At 38.9% G+C, this 19,976-nt stretch overlaps 1 protein-coding gene across 3 annotated transcripts in view; it reads right to left on the reverse strand.

The window, feature by feature from the left end:
* LOC134530302 (cytochrome P450 3A24-like) overlaps window positions 1–19,976 on the reverse strand; it is a 69,330-nt gene that overhangs the window by 20,127 nt on the left and 29,227 nt on the right. For 2 of the 3 annotated variants that reach the window (XM_063365024.1, XM_063365025.1), the window contains exons 2-4: window positions 6,465–6,561; window positions 1,901–1,953; window positions 860–956 (exon numbers count right to left, since the gene is read on the reverse strand). In XM_063365024.1, the coding sequence (XP_063221094.1) occupies window positions 860–956; window positions 1,901–1,953; window positions 6,465–6,561 (247 nt within the window). Of the gene's footprint in view, window positions 1–859; window positions 957–1,900; window positions 1,954–3,892; window positions 3,988–6,464; window positions 6,562–19,976 lie in introns of those variants that run through there. The other variant, XM_063365026.1, reaches the window with a different exon arrangement.

Consider the following 19,976-nt stretch of genomic DNA (forward strand, 5'->3'; position numbering starts at 1 on the left):
ATGAAAGTCCATGGTACCATACCTACAACAATAAAAAAAAAAAATTTTTCATAAAAAAAATTGTTTTGAACTATTGCTTGAGAGAATTAAATGCAAATGTTTTTAACTATAGCTCCATGTTTCAAGACAAAGAAAAATTTGACTTAATGCTTAGCATAGGTAACCCATTTTACTCATTTCCACCAATTGTGCTTCTTAGCCTTTTTTTAAAAACAATAAAATGGGGAACAAACACCATTTTTCCACTTCAGAAGGAAGTGAAGGAAAAAACCACCCCTTGCTTCTCCCTCTTTCCTTTCCCCCAATCATCCTGTATAAACCCTTGCTAACCACCCTTTCAACTTGCAGCATAATCAAATTCAAAGGAACCCAATGTTCTCACTGCACTTAGCTTGATGCCTTTGCAATCACTGCCAATGATGACTCATAAGTAGAGACCGGAAAAATTCGCCGATTCATTTCGTGATAGGCTGAAATTCAAACAAGTGTAAAATTCTGCTGGTTCTGCTATTGGCTCACAGTTTAACTGGAGCTCTCTGGGCCAATGAGAGACTATCGACCAAAGAAGCGTCGAATCACAAGCTACCCAGTGGAGACGCCTCACAATTTAGTACCCAATGAACACGCGCGTTTACTTGAGAAATGCAGAGGTTAATGGAGGCTATCCTAGAGGTCATTGAATCCGCGAATTTTTCCTGTCCCTACTCATAAGGTTTCTTTCATTATCAGCTATTAAAAAGTGCAATGTCAGTTTTCTGTAGAGTATTGAAATAACTCATATCAGAAGCAAAGGACAACATAGGGATTCCAAGTCCTTACTTGATGCAAGAACAGGCGCTATACTGAACTGCAAACTCACCCTGTAATCTCTGAAGTTCGAAGCCTGCTCCACAAGCACCACTTTTATCAGGTCTGGGTCTGACACTATCAAGTTGGGTGTTCGTCCATCGTAGGTCCTGTTAACAGAAGCAAAATAGGTAAAATATTATGTGGTGCATTATGATACACAATGGATTTGTTTGTTGTATGCTACACTTTTTTCTACATTTGAAAGAATGGGGTGGTATGTGAAGAGTAAAAATAAGTTTCTAAAGCAGAATGTAGTTTAAGGGTAGAAATATCACCAGCTGATCAAGTGCTGTTAAAGAAATTATTTTTATTAGTAGGTATCTGTAAAGTGTATAAATTTTATGATAAAAATTACAAGACATAAAATGTATTCAGTCTTTATTTCTTAATTATGTATGTAAAATAAAAAATGTTATGAAAATGAAATATTTTTCTAGCTTCCTTTTATCTTTTAAATTTGTTATAAATGTTACATTTTCCTACATAACATAACAATGATAATTATTTTTCAAACCTCTTTTCTTTTTCAATTCTGAACCACCTATCTTGTTACACATAACTCAAGTCAAAATTCCCACCTGTTCCTTCTCCACCTTAACACCACCACCTGAGCAGGTTTAGAAGGTGGGTGCAAAAGTAGTTATAACCACCAGTACAAATGAATGAATTAGGGCTTAACACTTCATCGACATTGAAGTCATTAGAGATGATCAGTGGTGCAATGAGCGGAGAATGGAGAATCAACGGAATGGACGCGAGTGGAAAACCTGAAAAGTACCTCAAGAAAACCTGCAGCTTCAAGGCAACATCCATCAGGTTACCCAAATGCCAAAAATTTGGTATTCAACCCCACAAGGGAATCTAACCTGGGTTGTCTCTGTGGGAAGCGAGTATCAGTCACTTTACCACCGCAGCCCCCTACAACCACCAATAGAAAAAGTTAGTTGTAACTTCATTTCTACTACAGATAACAAGAAATAAAGTTACTGTATGGTTGCAGAGCTCATAGAAGGCATAACCCATGTCAAGGGAAACTCGTAATTAGACTTACCCATACACTTTCCCATACTCCTTAACATTCTTCATATCTTCATCCCCCAGGAACTGCAATGAGAGTAACCACAAAAAAACACAATTACAATAATGCAATAAATTTATAGTATGATAATGTACTGCTATTTATTGACATTTTCATGCACACTAAAAATGGAACAATACTAAATTTAAACTAACTGGATTGCAAGACTGAACATAATTATATTTAATATTTTATCCTGAAAATGAAATATTTACATGAAACACACACCTATCCACACATTCATTCTTTAAGTAGATCCATTTAGTAAATTTAAATCTCTTTACCCATATAGATAACTAGCTGCCCGACCCGGCTTCGCACGGCTATACCTTTGAATATATATACTGTATAGAAGTCGCGAGTGGATAGGATTTACTCTACGTTTTTCAGAAGCGTATGATGAGCAGCTTGGGAACTTCATCGCTGCAGTGTGCTGCCGTAACGCCCTGTATCATCTTAGTTGTTATTTACATGTTAGAGCGAAGCGCTGTCGCCCGCTGTCATTCCCTGCACCCCCCACCAATCATTCACTCAAGGTCGTTCAACAGAAGGGGTAAGGGGTGTTTGAACAGTGTTGCCAGACGTACGAGAATTCTCATATTTGTACGAGAATTTAGAACCTGTGTACATTGTACGAGGTAAAGTTGGATCTCGTACGCTTTTGTACGAGAATTTTGAAGATCACTATCACTGTTGGTTTTTATACCCGGGTTCAAGTAAGATATATTAGTTATATTGTATCGTTTTGTCAAAACAAGTGTATAACATTTATTTTGTAACTTAATACCATTAAGTGAAGTTCCTGCCCGACAGCGTTGACTTTTTTTTTTTGGCTGGAAACACAGGCGATGCTGACTAAAAAATAGTGTTTGTTTTTTATTAGCAGGTGCCAACCGCTATTTGTCCAGCACAGGAAATGATGACACAGAGTCAGAATAATGTTAAATGCACAACCCCTAACTCACAATTTAGAGTATTTTTGTATTTTAAATAAACAAAAATAAAAAAACTGGTTATTTTTTACGAAAAAAATAATGCAAAAAGAGTGAATGGCAGGAATAATGGTATTGTTGTGAAAATTGTTGCTAATAATGTGTTACTTATGTAATCATAGGATTGTGAAAATTGTTTAGATTTGTTAGGCTTGTAACTCGAATGTCAAGTATATAAAAATATTGTAGAAACACATTTAAACTTTTGCTTTTACAATACCATTGTGTACGAGATTTTTTGTGTGTCGTACGAGAATTTTCGTTCCTTGGTACGAGACATTGACATTTACAATCTGGCAACACTGTGTTTGAAGAGTTCGACACTTGTCCGCTAGGGACCACCACAAGTCGATGCCCTAGAGATGGTGGCGATTGCGGCGGTGAATTAACCAACTATCTCAAAACCGTATTAGAAATTTTAACCTGGGCTGGCAACTTCTATACAGTATATATATTCAAAGGCTATACTAATGGAAAATAATTGAGCCATATCTCCCATTTACAGTAGAGGTGGGACGATAACACACTTTCGATACTCGATTCTGTATTGTTTTTTAAGTTCGATACTTTCGATAGATACTCTTGATACTTTCGATAGATACTCTTGATACTTTCGATAGATACTCTTGATACTTTCGATAGATACTCTTGATACTTTCGATACTTTCGATACTTTCGATACTTTCGATACTTTCGATACTATCGATACTTTCGATACTTTCGATACTCCAGGGAAAAATATTTTCCCATTAAGTAAAAATTATTACAAATAACAAATTAGTTTTAAACTATATAAATTCAATCTATCATACCAGCATTATGTCAAATTAAACTTAAATACAAAATGTGTAAATAATTGCATTATATTAATGAAATATATGAATTCATCATTATATATACATATAATAAAGCCACCAGAAACGTAAAATAGTCCATAATCAAGTAAAGCTGACATGAGAAACAGTGGCCTTACAAAATGTTTAAAGTCCTTTCTTGGAGGGGCGAAAAGTCACAAAGTCTAAATTAAAAATAAAAAAATTAGGCTATTGAAAATAGAAAATCAGAAATTTTTGCTTGTTTGTTTCATTTTACAAACAACTTTATGCAACAGAACAATTTTCAATAAAATGTTATCTTGAGAAACGTAAAATACAAAACAATCCGATCATAAGAAAAAATAACAAACGAGTATATTCAGTTCAAAGATTAATGAATGCACAAACTATGAGATCCGTGCCTTGGTAAAGTGCGTGCACCATTTTCATAATCATTGCTAGTTTGTGTCACTAGTCTCGCTTGGTGCTGGCCATAGATGCTACTAGCGAAGTGCACAGTCTTCCTGATACTATGCATATCTATGTTGCGATAAAGTTATTTTCTTACGTTTTCAAAGGTAAACAATGAACGTTTTTCAAAATAAAAGCATTAATTAAAACGTAATTTATCAGGAAGAATATATCTAACAAAAAAATGTGAATTTCAGGACTTTTACGCTTCGTAAAAACGTATGAAATGGGAAATTAATGATTTTATAAGTGTATGTTCCGGGAAAGTAAACCATTGTAAAAAATATAGTAGTACTTTCGGCGGGACCAAAATTAATCGGCGTATGACACGGGAAAATGTATGAAATGGGAACGTATCATCGAGGTTCTACTGTAGTTGTATTTTGTACGATGGCGGCTCAAAACTTAATTCAATACAAATGAACAAGCATTCCGGTATCGAAAAAATGTATCTAACTTACAGTTTCGATACTCGATACTTTGCGATACCGTCAAGTATCGAAGGTATCGACGTATCGAAGTATCGAAAATCCCATCACTAATTTACAGTAATGGTAAATAATTAAAATTCAGTGAAAATTTATTACAATGCTGTATAATGTACCGGAGAGAAAATGAATAGCACCGATGGTTTCCCGACTCGTGCACGCAACGTACAACTGATGTACCCGTACTTCGCTACGGCAGTCTACAGGTAGATCACTCTTGCGCTGCTCATTATACATGCCCCTCCTTGTGGGTACGCCACTGCCGCGCGATGCCCGTTGCCATGGAGACGCAGAAGGCATGAACAATGCAAAATCCTGTTATGCAGACAAAGTACCCACTGTTGCCTGGTTTTAACCACCCATGGGATCTAATTTTCGGAAAATGTAATCCTGCGTAACATGAACATTACTGTGAAGTTTCAAGTCTGTAAAATATATATACTTGAAAAAAAGGGCAATAAAAAACAAATTAAACACAGAGAGAGGAAAAAAAACAATAGTTTAGGTTTGCGATTTAAAGTGATAAAAAGTATTTAAAAACTAATTGAACTCTTATGAGGGTATATACTGATTGCTTCGTTGTTAATATCACACGGGTGATTTTTTACTTGTATGGGAAAATTAAGAATGATAAGGCATCTAGTGCGTGGCAACAATGTTAATAGTTAATAGGCAATAGGAAATAAACTTCTAGCGCCTGCGGCATTGTCAACACACACTTCGTACGTGTACTGCATGTTGTATCTAACCCCCTCCAACGCATTTATTCTAAATTGAACTTTTAGTAAGGATCCCTAATTTTATTGATAATATAATATAGCATATAGCCTTCCTCAATAAATGTACTATCCAACACTGAAATAATTTTTCAAATCGGACCAGTGGTTCCTGAGATTAGCACGTTCAAACAAACAAACAAAATCTTCAGCTTTATAATATTAGTATAGATTTAATAAAATACATTTAGTTATGATTTTAAGTCAAGCTATGTTTTATTCTAAAAATAAATTAAAAACTGACATTTGTTACAATACTTTTGTTAAGGAAAAAATTTGTGCATTATGTTAAAATTACATCAAGATACCTGCAAAAATCTGTAGGCTTTATAAAGGAGGCCCACAGAATTACGTTTATCATTCCCGTTTCGCAGTTACGATTTTGCAAGTACAAGTGAGCCCATCAGTGAGACGCTTTTTGATTCCAGGGAGACCCAGTCCCCCTCTTCCCACCCCCCCCCCCCCCCCCCCCCCCCCGAGATTTATGCCAGTGCATTGACATACCACTAGAGAAATATACAATTCCATCTTCCATTTAGTTTGATCACACTGTGCTCAATTCGCAATTAGTGACTCCAAATTAAGCAAAAAAACTTACACGTGCAGGCATAAGAAAACCAAGGTTAAATTTGTTTTGTTAAATGGCTTAAAAATGAAATTTAAAAACTAAAATTTATGCTTGAAGCTGAAAATAATAATTAGGCACCTTACACAGTAATTTCACTAATGGTGACTGTTCATTTGAAGATTTTAAGTGTCAGTGTAGAAAAACAACATCACAGAGGAGTGGTGACAATTCTTGCTAGTGCCATTAGCGATGTTTCGTGTGAAGGGATGTCGCGCTGCCTAAAAACGAACCAGGTTATTTCTACCCTTAATGATGCTGCTTCCTGAAGCAGTGGTAGGGGTGAAGAACTAAATATATACTGCCTACCTCTAAGCTACCCCCACCTCAGGAGTCTCTTTATGGCTAGCTGCAGGAAGTGAGGTGTTACCTTGTTCCATGCCCCCGACCACGAGCCGAAGAAAATAGTAGGTTTGGGACCAGACACACCCTGCTTCTCAAAATAGCTGAAAGGGGACGTTAAGTACCTGCAACAAAAAAAAAGTTCATTATAACCTTGACTGTCTACAAGCAGCATAGGCTGGTAACACAAGCTTGTAAGATGCAGGCAAATTGAAACATCCTTTGCTTAACATCTTCAACGGCAGTTTTAAGAAAGAACCAGTTTTACTTCACATGGTTATGCACAGACACTAGCCAACAGGACCTTCTAGTTTTTAGAGGATTTATCACTTAATACCAGACTGGGTGACCATAAATATAATTCAAACCAGAGGGTTGAGAACGAACCGAGGTTGTTCCTTGGATCAAGCCCACAACAATTGCCATAAGAGCGTGATACCTAACTGATCACTGCCACAGAAGACCCCAATTATTATTTTTTGGGGTTTCCTCTACTGGTATTTGGTTGAAAGTTATGATTAGGTTATTAAACAAACTAAATTGTCACAGGATTTGTCTATAGAATTTAGGCGACCATTTTTGATACAATAATAAACCACCTTCAATTCCAGAGAATGTGTGGGCTGTATTTCAATGTGCTAACAATCCACAATATTTCTAATTACAAATAGCGTAAACGTATTAGTCTTAAATCCCAACATGTATCAACATATTTATTAACAACTATTTTTTACCTACACCATTGCAATGTTTAAGCTACAAAATTTAACGTACAACAAAGGTGTAGCTCTGCAATGACAACAGGTACACTGGTAACGACATACCTAAAATCTTTTTACCATATTTACACCCAATTGGCCTAATGCATATGCACTTAAAAGAGTTTGTCCCAAAGTTGAAATGCTTATCAGACATTCCTATCAAATGTGTCATGGCGTATGACATGTAGTTAATGCGTTGTTCGGGTTATATATATCGGTTGACGTCCGAATTGCAATGCAGTAAACGTTTGATATTTCTATTTTATTTAGTTTAGACAGTTTCTGCTTAAAAATTCCTTACTTTCAATTTCATAATTTAAAAATAAAGTTGGCCGTTATGATCACATACAATGTTTGTAAACAAACGCAGATGGCATTGTTTACTTTGAAGTATTTGTCAAGTTGCTAGCAAATCAGGTACTATGCGCAGGAGATAAAACGGTCTATGTCTATCCATCATTAGTCTACTAGAATATTTATTACAAATCACTGATCTAGGTACCTCCTATTATCTGGAGTTGATTACAAATCAACAATTGAAACTTTTTGTTACTTACAGACGAAGTGCGTATTTTGGTATGTACGTTTATAAAATTACATTCCATCGTCACTCGCTGTGTATTAAGGTCAAATACCATTAATTCCTTTAAAAAAAACGTGTTTACCAACATTCTTGTAAGTTAACGGAACTGATATTGTACGGGGTTATTTTTTTATTGGAGGATGCACATCTGAATAAAATCTATCTGCACTTAATGAGTATAGTGCTACTTACAAAAAAATTTCATAACCATTCATTCCCAACACCATGTCTCCCAAGATGTGATCCCAACAAATAAAATCGTAATAGAAAACCCCAAAACTTTTAAGTGTTCATTTTTCCCGTTCGTATCCCCTCCCGCTGCGCAGCACCGCACGAACACGCGCCGTGGGGGAAGAATGCTTTCCACGCAAGGCACGGCGTATAGCATCATCTTTCCCTTTTTGCAGGCTGACTCATAAGCGCCGAGAGCTCGGTCGTCTACGACTGCGGTGGGAGCGCGGCGGGTGGGCGCCTGTTTCACTCGAGCTTTATACAAAGGCCGAATACACAGTACCTACCGAAAGGAATAGGGGGGGGGGGGGGGGGGGTCAGACGGGGCTTGTGCCCCGGGCGCCGCATTTTGTGGGGCGCTAAACTGGCATAGTCATGTATACTATACATATTTACTTGACTGACGTAGTGTCAGAACAAAAAAAAAAAATATGCGGGAGGGCAGATGAACTGAATTAATTGTATTTAAAGATACATACCTGTATATCGTCAAAGGATTTTAAAAACTGGTATTTTTCACGTACCATCACAATTGCTGTGTATTAAAAATTAAATGGCTGTCAATCATTAAATTTATTTACCATCTAAGTTGAATCAAAAATATTTGAAAGAATGGAATTATCATGAGGTGGCGATATGAGGTGTCAGAGAAACGTTTTGGTTTGGTTGGTTTGAACTTTGAATAAAAAAAGGGGGAAGGGGGTCGCCAAGATTGAGTTCTTGCCCCGGGTGGAAATTAGTCCAGTTACGTCCCTGACTACCGAACCAATATTCATTCAAAACTATTAATCTATGTGAGTAAAATAAATATATATATTTATATGATTATTTTTAAAACTCTTATTCATGACGCACATTTACAAGGCATCATGTGTCGCTCCGGTAGCGCCTTGAGCGTAGAGGGGGTGGGATATAGCATTTTAACTCTTGGTATACGGTATTTGGTAGGAATAATTTCGCGAAAATGGAACGGAAGTTGATGAACGGAAATGTGACAAAGATGGCAGACCCACGTGTAGCAACATAAAACCGTATATAGTAACTTTCGTAAACAGGATACATACCAAACATATTGGTGTGCCAAATGAAACTTGAAAGTGAAACTACCCCGGAATATACATGGTGAAATAAAATAGTCATACTAAAAAGCCATCTCAAGTTTCAAAATACCTAGGAAACCAAGCATTACAATTTTTGTAATACATTTTCTCCTCGAAACATATCAACGGGATCGGTATCACAAATGTAGAGCGCGTGCTTGTTAACCTCAAGAGATGTGGTTCGAATATCGTCAATGAAAAAAAATATTTTACGTGAAAACGTATTTTCTCCCGTTACAGTGATAGTCAGTTGAACTTTGTGTGACAAAATACCGTCAGATTTGAATCGCTAGTAACTACGAAACGGATAGACTATATTTGTACGTGTGTGTCGTGCAGTAATGGTTTTGCCTGTGACGTCATCGTAGTAGGTGCATGCGCGTAACGGTTACGAATTAGCTTTGTGTTGAGTTATACATTGGTGTCGCGTGGAAACGCCAGGACATTAATTCGGGTGTCTGAGAAGAGCTTACGGAGCAATACTAGGACCCAAAAAAATTCAAGTGTAAACTAAGGGTCTGGTGGAAAATCTCCCATCACTAACCCCACGATTTCAAAAATTATATAGAGACTGTTAATGTAACATGCGCACATAAAGAAAAATCTTTACGGTTTCATATGAATTTTGCTAGCAATAGACATGGAATGTCATTACTGTAATCAGGGTAAACCCGTGTATTAAAAAAAATCTATATACTCATCCTATCCTCCCTTGCGCCCGACCACACTCCCCGATTTCTGAGAACTTGCTTAGCATCCGTCGGTAGTGATAGTAAATTCATATACAAAAGTATTCACCCACGACAGCCTTGGCCACCAAGGAAAAAAAAGAAGGGGGGGTAGAAGGCGGGCGAGCCAAAGTTAGGGGAACAAGCACCAGGAGAGAACGGTTACGTTTAGAGATGTTTGTTAATATAAATTGTTTAAAAACTAACAATTTACTCCATATCCACCCATCACATTTACAAGCATGGCCATTTACAGTCATTACATTTTTTTTTTTTTTTACTGTGGGGTTTGAAGTCAGAAAAGGGGCCCGACAAAATTATATTCCACCCAGGCCCTTAGTTTCTCTGTACGGCCCCGGGGCAGATGACCAGCAGCTTGTAATTAATATTTTTAAACTATATTAGTTTCAAATAGGTTACGCATAATTGTTAATAAACATAATATTAAGAACCTTAAAATATTGGTTGTAGTACATTTTTATGTATTGTTACGAATATAATGTGGGGGGGGGGGGGGAGACGGGATTCGTAAAGGATAGCTCAAGTAATTAATACAGTTTTATTAATTACTAATGTCTACACCATGAATTTAATTAATGCACTCGAGATTTCTTTCCACAAAATTAGTCTCACACTGGTCATTGAAACATTAACAGCTTGGCTCGACAGTGGCTCGCTCTTATGTCCTTCGCACTCTCACCCACACCGCGCCGCAGTGCAGTCCTCAACTATCGCTCGTCACCCGACTGGCTCGCCAGGCCTTCACTCGCAGGTGTCGCCAGTATCACTCCCCGAGGTGGAGACTCTCCGCTGTCCGCTCTTCGCTCGGAACTCTCGTGGTGGCCGGCGTCACTGCTTTTATATTCTAGGCAGACTTTCTGGAACCGACTGGGGGAGTTGGAAGTGTCGCGTCACCTCGGGCCGACCCGGAGTCCGAAAAGTCCAGAAAGGCGGTGTTTATTCGCGCCACTCCGCGCGGCGGTCTCGGGAAACCCGCAGAATTCCCAGGCCGCTAAAAGGGTAATTGACATTGAGATGAGGAGGGACGGTGTGATGGTAGGAAGAAGGGGGAAGGGAGGTAGCGAGGACTCTTGTAATCCGGCCAGGCATGCGTGGCATGCCTTACTTCAGTGGACGGCTCGTGACGTCAGTGGCCGTGCGGGGCCGCCAGCCAGCTCCGAACCTGACGCGCGTCGCAGTCCTGTCTGCGTTCGTAACAGCACGTTCATTAATCGCTATTTGCTTATCTAGATAATTACGATTGTTTTTGATGTGGAACATCTTGACTCTCGGTTTACGGCATTTGGTAGAAATAATTTCGAAAATGGATCGGAAGTCGATTGGAACGGAAATATGTAACCACCACGATGCAGCCATTTTTGGAAGATGTCGCCAATCAAAGTTCACAAAGAAAAAGGTAAACTTTGTAGTATTAACTGTTCAAAGAATTTTAACAAGTTGCGCAGTTGGTTAATAAAATTCCTTTCCGAAAATCAGGCCCCGAAGCCGAGGTTTAATTTTTTTTTCATGTCTTTTTCGCAATTATCGGAGCCGTTTTATTATATACGTTTAAAAACTCGGTCTGCTAATCAAATGATCCAATAGTCGACGTAGCTGCTTCGGCAGCGAATTCTTGCGCGGTTGCGTAAACTGCGTGTGATTCGCGTCTAAGAAATATAATCGAAAACACAATTTTTTTAAATATATTTATCACGCTTGGCATTATTTTAAAGAATTCTTACTTTAGATTTCGTGTCCAAGTTCGAATTTGCTCGTTGCCGAGATTAGTTGCTACACAACTCTGGCGAGTACTGAAAGTCACGCTCACTGACGTGACAACGTCTAATAAATCGATGAACGCCGGCTGCAAGCACGAAAAAGTGTCCCGTTACGCACATTGTTCCGTTACGCTGTGTCCCGTTACGCTCATTGTACGCTTGCGCCGCATCTATCTCTCTTCCACTCGATTGGCCTATGCGTCCGAGGAGAAGAAAGACAGCGGCGGCACACAACAACTTACATCTACACGCGAACTGTTTCGTCGACTAGTTATAAAGTGAAGTGAAAAGTTAATGTGGTTTTCATTGCTTATTACAACAACAATTTCGGCAATAAAGGTTAATTATTCTTGCATTTTAAAAATCTGATTACTAGTATAATTTCAAGTATTTATTATTTTATTATTAAAATAAAAAATGATTCAATTTTATTCATAAAAGTATGCAATCATTTCATCAATGTTTTGTTATGACGTTGTCACGTTAAACTATCGTCCGTAAACCGACTTAACAGACAACCAATTTTTTTTTAATAGAAATTACTTTAGATTCTTGCCACCATAAGTTGAAGACAAACAGTTTCCAACTTCCACCAAACGTAGACAGCTTTCCGAATAGTCCTGACCGCAGGCGGCGCGGCGCCCCGACAGATGTGCCGTCTTCCCCCGGGTCGTCGACCTTCTCTGCGCGACGCGACGACGCATCCTGCCCCGTCCTGCCCCGTCCCTGGGCCGATGACCCCGCCGGACCCCGCCGGACCCCGCCGGACCCCGCCGGACCCCGCCGGACCCCGCCGGACCCCGCCGACGGGAGACGGGAAGCCTTCTTTTCACAGACGAGAGAGCCAAACTCCCGATCGTGCATCTTTGAGGATTTTTTTTTTTTTGTTCATTGTAACTCATGATAACTAATGGTCAATCAGGTTCGGTTAGCTACATTATAAATACTTTAAAACATTGTGGACGGTTGATTTGGTTAGGATAGCTACATTAAAGATACTGTGAAATCATAACGGTTTCCTAGCCTTGGATAGCTACACATTAAAAAGTTATTTGCTAAGCAACCATAAAATGATTTTAAAGTATTTTTAATGTAGCTATACTTACTTATCTAATATAACCAACCATCCACAATGTTTAAAAGTATTTATAATGTAGCTAACCTATCCTAATCGACCGCAAAATTTAATGCCACACCGGTTTATACAACGAGATAGAACGGGAAAAAAAGCGAGCATCAACTTCGGGGAATTTCGGGTGTGGCTCTCTCGTCTGTGAAAAGAAGGCTTCCCGCTGGGAGACCCTCCGGCGCGTCTCTTGCAACAGTCACAGCTAGCTGCGAGCTCAACTTAGTATTCCAAGTAAGTTACACTACATTGTCTACATGTCGTCTGAAGCAGGTACCTTGAGTTTGCATGACATGCTTTTCCAAAATTAATGCTTGTTTTTCCCTTCAATTTTACTGTTGAATATATATACAGTATATATATATTCAAAGATTTTACCCCTTTAAGAATTATTAAATATTTTGGTAACATTAATAATTGTTAAAATAAAAATTTAAAGAAACACATATTAACCACGAAAACTGACATTAAAAATATAATAGCGCCGCTGATTATTACACAGGTTCTTTACATCAAGTCGTCACGTGATTTCAAGTTGAGTTCTGCGAAGAAAAAACACGTGAGCGACTCTTTCATTATTCGCCAGAGACGTTTTAACATCAAACCTTGGTAATGAGCATGTTGCAAATAAACTTATAAAACGAAACTCGGGACATAAAATTTAACGTAGAAATATTTAAAATAATGCCGAGCATGTTAAATATACGTAAATTGTATTTTCACCTACATTTCTGGACGCGAATCTCACGTAGTTTCTGCACCCGCCGCTAGAATTCGCTGCCGGGGCAGCTAGTACGTCAACTATTAAATCATTAATCTGCTGAGAAAAACGTTACAATATAAAGAAACGTCTCTGATAAAAGAGGGGGAAAAACTGAGAAAATTCTAAACCCCCACTTTAGACCTGATTTTGACAAGAAATTTTTATTAAAATACTGCCAACTTGTTCAATAACATGAAACAGTTAATACTATAAAGATTAATTTTGGCAGCGCCGTGGTTACACATTCCCGTCCCATGACACTTACTTTCCATTCACGAAATTACTCCTACCAAATATCGTATACCGAAAGATAAGATTTTACAAAAAAAAAAAAGGCGCAACACCTTAACGTACGCACAGGTATTGAGCTAGCGCCAAAAATTTGTGCCAAGCCTTCTTTATTATAATGATTAACTCGAAAAATCCCGCGGTAGTGTTTTCCGTAGAAGGAAGGGGGTGAGGATGAGGACGCGATAAATTCTCTCTGTAACTTCAGTAGATCCCTGTTATAACCATAACGTATAATTGTGCTCGATGATGTACGTATGCACAACTGTTTTAAAATTTTCAAAAGTCACTTTCCTGAAAGTAGTTTTCCATTTCACTTTCAATTGAAATTGTTTGAAATTTTCACAATGTTTAATGTTATTAAAATATTTCAATAATAAATGAGGCGCGTGCCATGGGTGTTATCCCAAGGTTCTTAGCGGTCTACAGCTCAGGTGGTGATGGCAGGGTGGATACTTTCTTTAAATGGTTCTGGCAGTGGTGAATATAGATTTTGGACACGCGCCATTGCTGGTTACACTGCATGTCATGAGAAAACTCAATAACGGACCAAAATGATGAATATGGAATCACGTAGAAAACAAGACAAAATCAGCGACGTCAAAAGTAAAAAACATAGACCAAAGAGAAAATTACATGTAAAGAATGCGTTAGAAAAATACCGGACAAAGTGGGCTGACGAGACAGTTAAAACAAAAACGGTACGTAAAGACAAAAACCCTTGGACAACACAGCGACAGACAAGACGAAACCAATAGTGCTACTAAATAGACAGTGTGGAGAACAGAGACGCACAGACGAACCCAGCGATGTGACAAAACATTTTCTTGGACTCCGCCATCGACGACAGCGCAGACGAACACTGGCTTCCTGAGCCAGGGGAGGATGTCCGAAATACAGACTATCGACATTTCCCGAAATATTTACAGAAAAGTAAAAACAACAATTTATAGTAATGATGAAGTCGACGCAGTAGCTAACCTGTGCTGGACAGAACGTGACGAACACAAAGCAAGGAAGAGTCGCAACTCAATGCTATAACTATAACTAACGCTCTTATTTTCTTTGGAAATCAACGAACTGTGCGGAATTTACAAGCAACCTAACAACCTAAATGTCGTTTAATTTTCGTAAGTAAATGTTGGCAATCTTGATTTTTTTTTTTTTGGGGGGGGGGGGGGGGGGGTAATTCGTTGCTGGGAATATTCACCATTTAGGTTTAAGATTATCTATTTTGCAATACGGGACAACCAAAAAACATTGTCAAATGCTTTATCTTTTGTTTCAAAAATTAAAAACTTCATAGTCGCTAAGTAATAGTGTTAAAAACATAACCTCGGTAGCCGTGCTTATTTCATTGCTACCAAGATAATTAATTCTACATTGTCAAAATTATAATATTTTGCAATTATACTCAATTCGCTACTCCGTTAATACAGCATCCTATATTTTCTGAAGTAGGAAATGTTTGTAAAATTTCCTTCTTTTTTTTTTATTTGCGTTATGTTTAAGAAAATTCTGTTTTCTCTATATTTAAAACTTGTTTTTCACGTGACAACGTCTAATAAATCGATGAATGTCGGCTGCACGCACGAAAAAGTGTCCCGTTACGCACATTGTTCCGTTGCGCTGTGTCCCGTTACGCTCATTGTACGCTTGCGCCGCATCTATCTCTCTTCCACTAGATTGGCCTATGCGTCCGAGGAGAAGAAAGACAGCGGCAGCACACAACTTACATCTACACGTGAACTGTTTCGTCGACTGTTTATAAAGTGAAGTGAAGAATTAATGTGGTTTTCAATTTCGGCAATAAATGTTAATTATTCTTGCATTTTAAAAATCTTATTACTAGTATAATTTCAAGTATTTATTCTTTTATTATTAAAATAAAAATGATTCAATTTTATTCAGAAAAGTATGCAATCGTTTCATCAATGTTTTGTTGTCACGTTAAACTATCGTCCGTAAACCGACTTTACAGACGACCAATTTTTTTTTTTTTTTTTAAATATTGGCATTTCTGAACCGCACAGATATTTAAAGTGGTTATATTCCGCCTGTCCAGTTGCTGCCCCTGGCGACTGGGCGTGCTCGAGGTCGCTCGGCGGTGAGTCACCGCCACCGGCTCGGCGATGCCTTCCCGGGTCTCCCCCCACGCGGCGATCACCGCACGCCACGCCCTGCAGCGCCTCTCGTCCTCACGTCTCCCTTCCCACACCGCGCGATTCCTGCCACTAGCGCCGCCCTGTTGCCGGATATACTCCGCACAGCACCAACGAATTGTACACGACTTTCTAATGGCAGTGAAAAAAAAAATATATTAAAATATATCTGAAACTTTATTTTTCAAGGAAATTTCAGAATGACAAATTTCGAAATACATTTTCTTGTTGTATTTCGCCAAGAGCATCTCTGTAATATTCATTTTTTTATTATTAGATATTATTTCTAAGGATATATAATTGAATGGGGCGTTCTTGGTTTTGTGTTTGTAAAAAAAAAATTATTATTTAAAAATTTTCTCTTTTGGGCATAGCAAATAATTTGATGTAATGCGTAGCCATCAATAGTGACCAGACTGCTACAAATAGTTTCTATAATTGGCGTTAAGCATAACATTTTTTTCTTTCATAATGACTACTGCTGTAATAACACTGCCAATATATGTACATTGATTTATAGTCTCAGAAAAAACAACAATTAGTGAAATTTAAAAGTATAATTACAAATAACAATGGTATACAAAATAAGATGTTTCATGTTAACAAGCCAGCAACAGTGTTCGCCATTTACTATGTACTGCAATCTAAACGTTGAGTACTATAGCGGCCAATGAGTCGCAATAAGGAAAATGTGATACGCAGCTACACACGTTACTGATTCCCGGGTTCGAATAACACCATTTTTATGACCGTTTTTACACTAGCTTATAGTGCTGTGTTGATACTTCAGGCAATGGCCGATTTTGCCCCAAATTTACGTTGTTCGTCACAATCTATTTGACGTCAAGCCAAATAAACTGTTACGAGACTGCTAGAGACAAGCCAGCCCGGCGCGCGCCAACCTGCGTGGGTCCGAGTGAAGCCCCACCTTCTCCCGGACACAGGTAACACCTCGGCCCCTCTCCTCATATTCTTACAACTGCAAGGACCCGCGGACGCCTCACTGTCCGGAACATTCTGCGCGTTCTATGAGCACCGTCGCGAGAATTGGCGTAACTAGGACGCCCCTGTACTCGCAGCTTCCGAGTGTTTAAGTCGGGGACTTTAATGACGCGACTTTTCGGAGGTCTACGAGACCCTTTCCATGGTTGGGCCCCCCCCAAGAGGTATAAAAAGCGACGTAGACCTGCGGCGGGTGGTGGTGAAAGGCTGGTGGTGATACCGGTGAATCCTCTGAGCGAAACAAGAGTGAGGTGGAGAGGGTGGGTGACCCCTTGGCGAGCGATAGCGGGCGACGAGAGAAGGGCTTCGTGTGCGAAGATCGTGGCATCGATGACGGTGTCGTGACACGGCGGACGAGTGAGTAGTGCGAAGCAGTGTGCTGGGGCCGAAGTGCGTGATAAGAGACGAACAGCAGCTGTGTGGAGAGAGTACTGTACACAGTAGACTTATGAAAATTATTATAATTTTAAGACAGTCCTTTTGATTTTTGTATTTCAAGAAATAGTTTAAGTATAAGTTATAAAACTCATTTGGGCTTGTATTTCCGGACATTTTTCCCCACTTTTCAAATTTCAAAAATACATTTAAGATAATTTCCCTTAAAAGTGAAACCTTTTTAAGCTTTTCATCGGAAATCAATGTTTTATATTTAAAAATGTAATAAGTTTCAGTATTGTAAGACGGTATTACTGAAGTTCTGAACGTCATTTGGAAACCTAAGAACATTTGGACTACAGCTCCAAAGCACTTGTCGCTCCGAATAGCTAGTGTTTCAACCACGCCACTGCAACGTAGTCCTTGAAGCTTCAATTTGCGACGCAGTTCGTTTCGTGTCTCCCTACGTCACACGCGACAAGTCGGGTTCGTTATGGACGTAGCGTTAACCACCGTCTAGCTGCATTGGCCACAACACGAGTGGGTCGCACAGAACTTGTGTTTTCTACGTGCATGCTTCACTAATGGCAAATGTAAAATTGGAGAATCAAGATAATTTAATCGGACAGTAATTTTAAACTCTTAATTTTATCTGGATAGTATCTCGTGACTCACGATGACTCTTAAAACACTATTTTTTTTTTAAATTAAATTAGTCATAATTTCCAAATTATTGCATCTTGAAGTTTTAATCTGTGTTCGAAGAGCACTTGTAAATTCCTTGCCCCACATTCCCATTTAATAAATGGAATACCTAGTTCATGTTCCGACCCACTTGTTTGTGCATTACGTCTCTATCTTAACACTCAGACCTTACTAAATAAAATCAGTGATTTTAATAGATATGTCTGTACTAAAACTAACTGCAAGAAGGGCAATATTATTAGGTACTTAAACTACGTAGATAAAACATCTCCCTGTCTCTTGAACATAAAAACGGCTTAAACGTGTGCACTGCTAACCCTGACGCCCTGAGGTTACAGTTTCCGTTTTGTGTAGTAGTAATTTCCAAAGATCTTCATCCCTTCCATGGCAACTCATTGCTTTTCTCTCATCTTATTGGAGGATCGGAGCGCCAGATTCCTCGTGTATGTGGGGCAGCAGGCCTGGATCGTCCGGCCCCATTCGCACTGAATCGTGCCTCTGTTCAAAGCCACACACGTGTTTCCGAATAAAATAGCGGGCTGGAAGCTCACAAACCCGGCTGGCCGCGATCTAAACGACGTGGAAAGTAGCCCCTGCACCGCAGTAAGACTTCCGAGGGAGTTCGTAGACTCGTAGAGAGCTGGTGAACTTGCTGCAAAGCTAGCTGAGAAAAATCAAGACCATACACCACATTTAGTATGATCAAACAACGCCATTCATGATGTAGAGCACAGAAAAAAAATTGGTTGTCTGTAAAGTCGGTTTACGGACGATAGTTTAACGTGACAACGTCATAACAAAACATTGATGAAATGATTGCATACTTTTATGAATAAAATTGAATCATTTTTATTTTAATAGTAAAATAATAAACACTTGATGTTATACTAGTAATCAGATTCATTTCCTTACGTACATTTGACGAAGAAATTATTTCATATTACACATTTATAAACAAAGTTTTAAGTTTTCACTTCTGTCGGTGCGGCGCAAGCGTACAATGAGCGTAACGGGACACAGCGTAACGGAACAAATGTGCTTAACGGGACACTTTCGTGCGTGCAGCCGGCGTTCGTCGATTTATTAGACGTTGTCACGTCAAAAAAAAAACTACTTGTGGTTGATTAGTCAGTTTCATTCGCCTCCCGCCCGGAATCGACCGGATCGTACGTGGTAAACGTGGTGGACGTTGCTATGAGCCGATTTAGTTTTCCCCACCCACGCATTCTGCCAACGCTCCACTCTCATCACAGCAACTCCCACTCTCTTAATGAACTTATGTCTACGATTTACTGGGCCCTTTTCCATTCAATCATTCATTCGAGTAAAGAAAATACACTATTCTTCGTTTCCCGCCACTCCCAAGTATGTAACACTAGCCATGAACATGTATGATTAATAAATAAAACCTCAAGATGTTCCAACGTCTCTTGAAAGCTTCTTGAAACTCTCGCGGAGAAATCGTATTGAACTACTTCAAAACAAAGTTGGTCAAAGACGACTGAACGGCGACGGCGTGAAAAATCACTCTTTCACCCATGTTTGCATTATTTGAGCGATTCGAAAACTTCAGTTCTCGTTAAACAATGTTTGAACTAGTTCTGGAAGTAATATGATGTTTGGAGACTGGACAGTTCGATTGTGAATGGTGTTTTATCACTAAGTTAGGCAGCAATGATTGATTAACGCATTCGCGATATTGACTAATGGATATTGTAAAATATGTACTCGAAGGCCGACATTTGTGTTTTATCACTAAAAACTGAAAACAAATGTGGGTTCGACTACCTGTAGGCTATAAACCATAAAGTTCTCTACATACATCACTAGTGTCGCCTATGTTTATTCCCTTATAATACGCAGGCCCCAAGTCTGAATTAGAGGTTTGGTTGCACGCAATTCGAACCGCACTTTTTTTTTTTGCTTGAGTCCTCCAAA

Source organism: Bacillus rossius, chromosome 3 (assembly GCF_032445375.1).
Source record: "Bacillus rossius redtenbacheri isolate Brsri chromosome 3, Brsri_v3, whole genome shotgun sequence".
NCBI lineage: Eukaryota > Metazoa > Arthropoda > Insecta > Phasmatodea > Bacillidae > Bacillus > Bacillus rossius.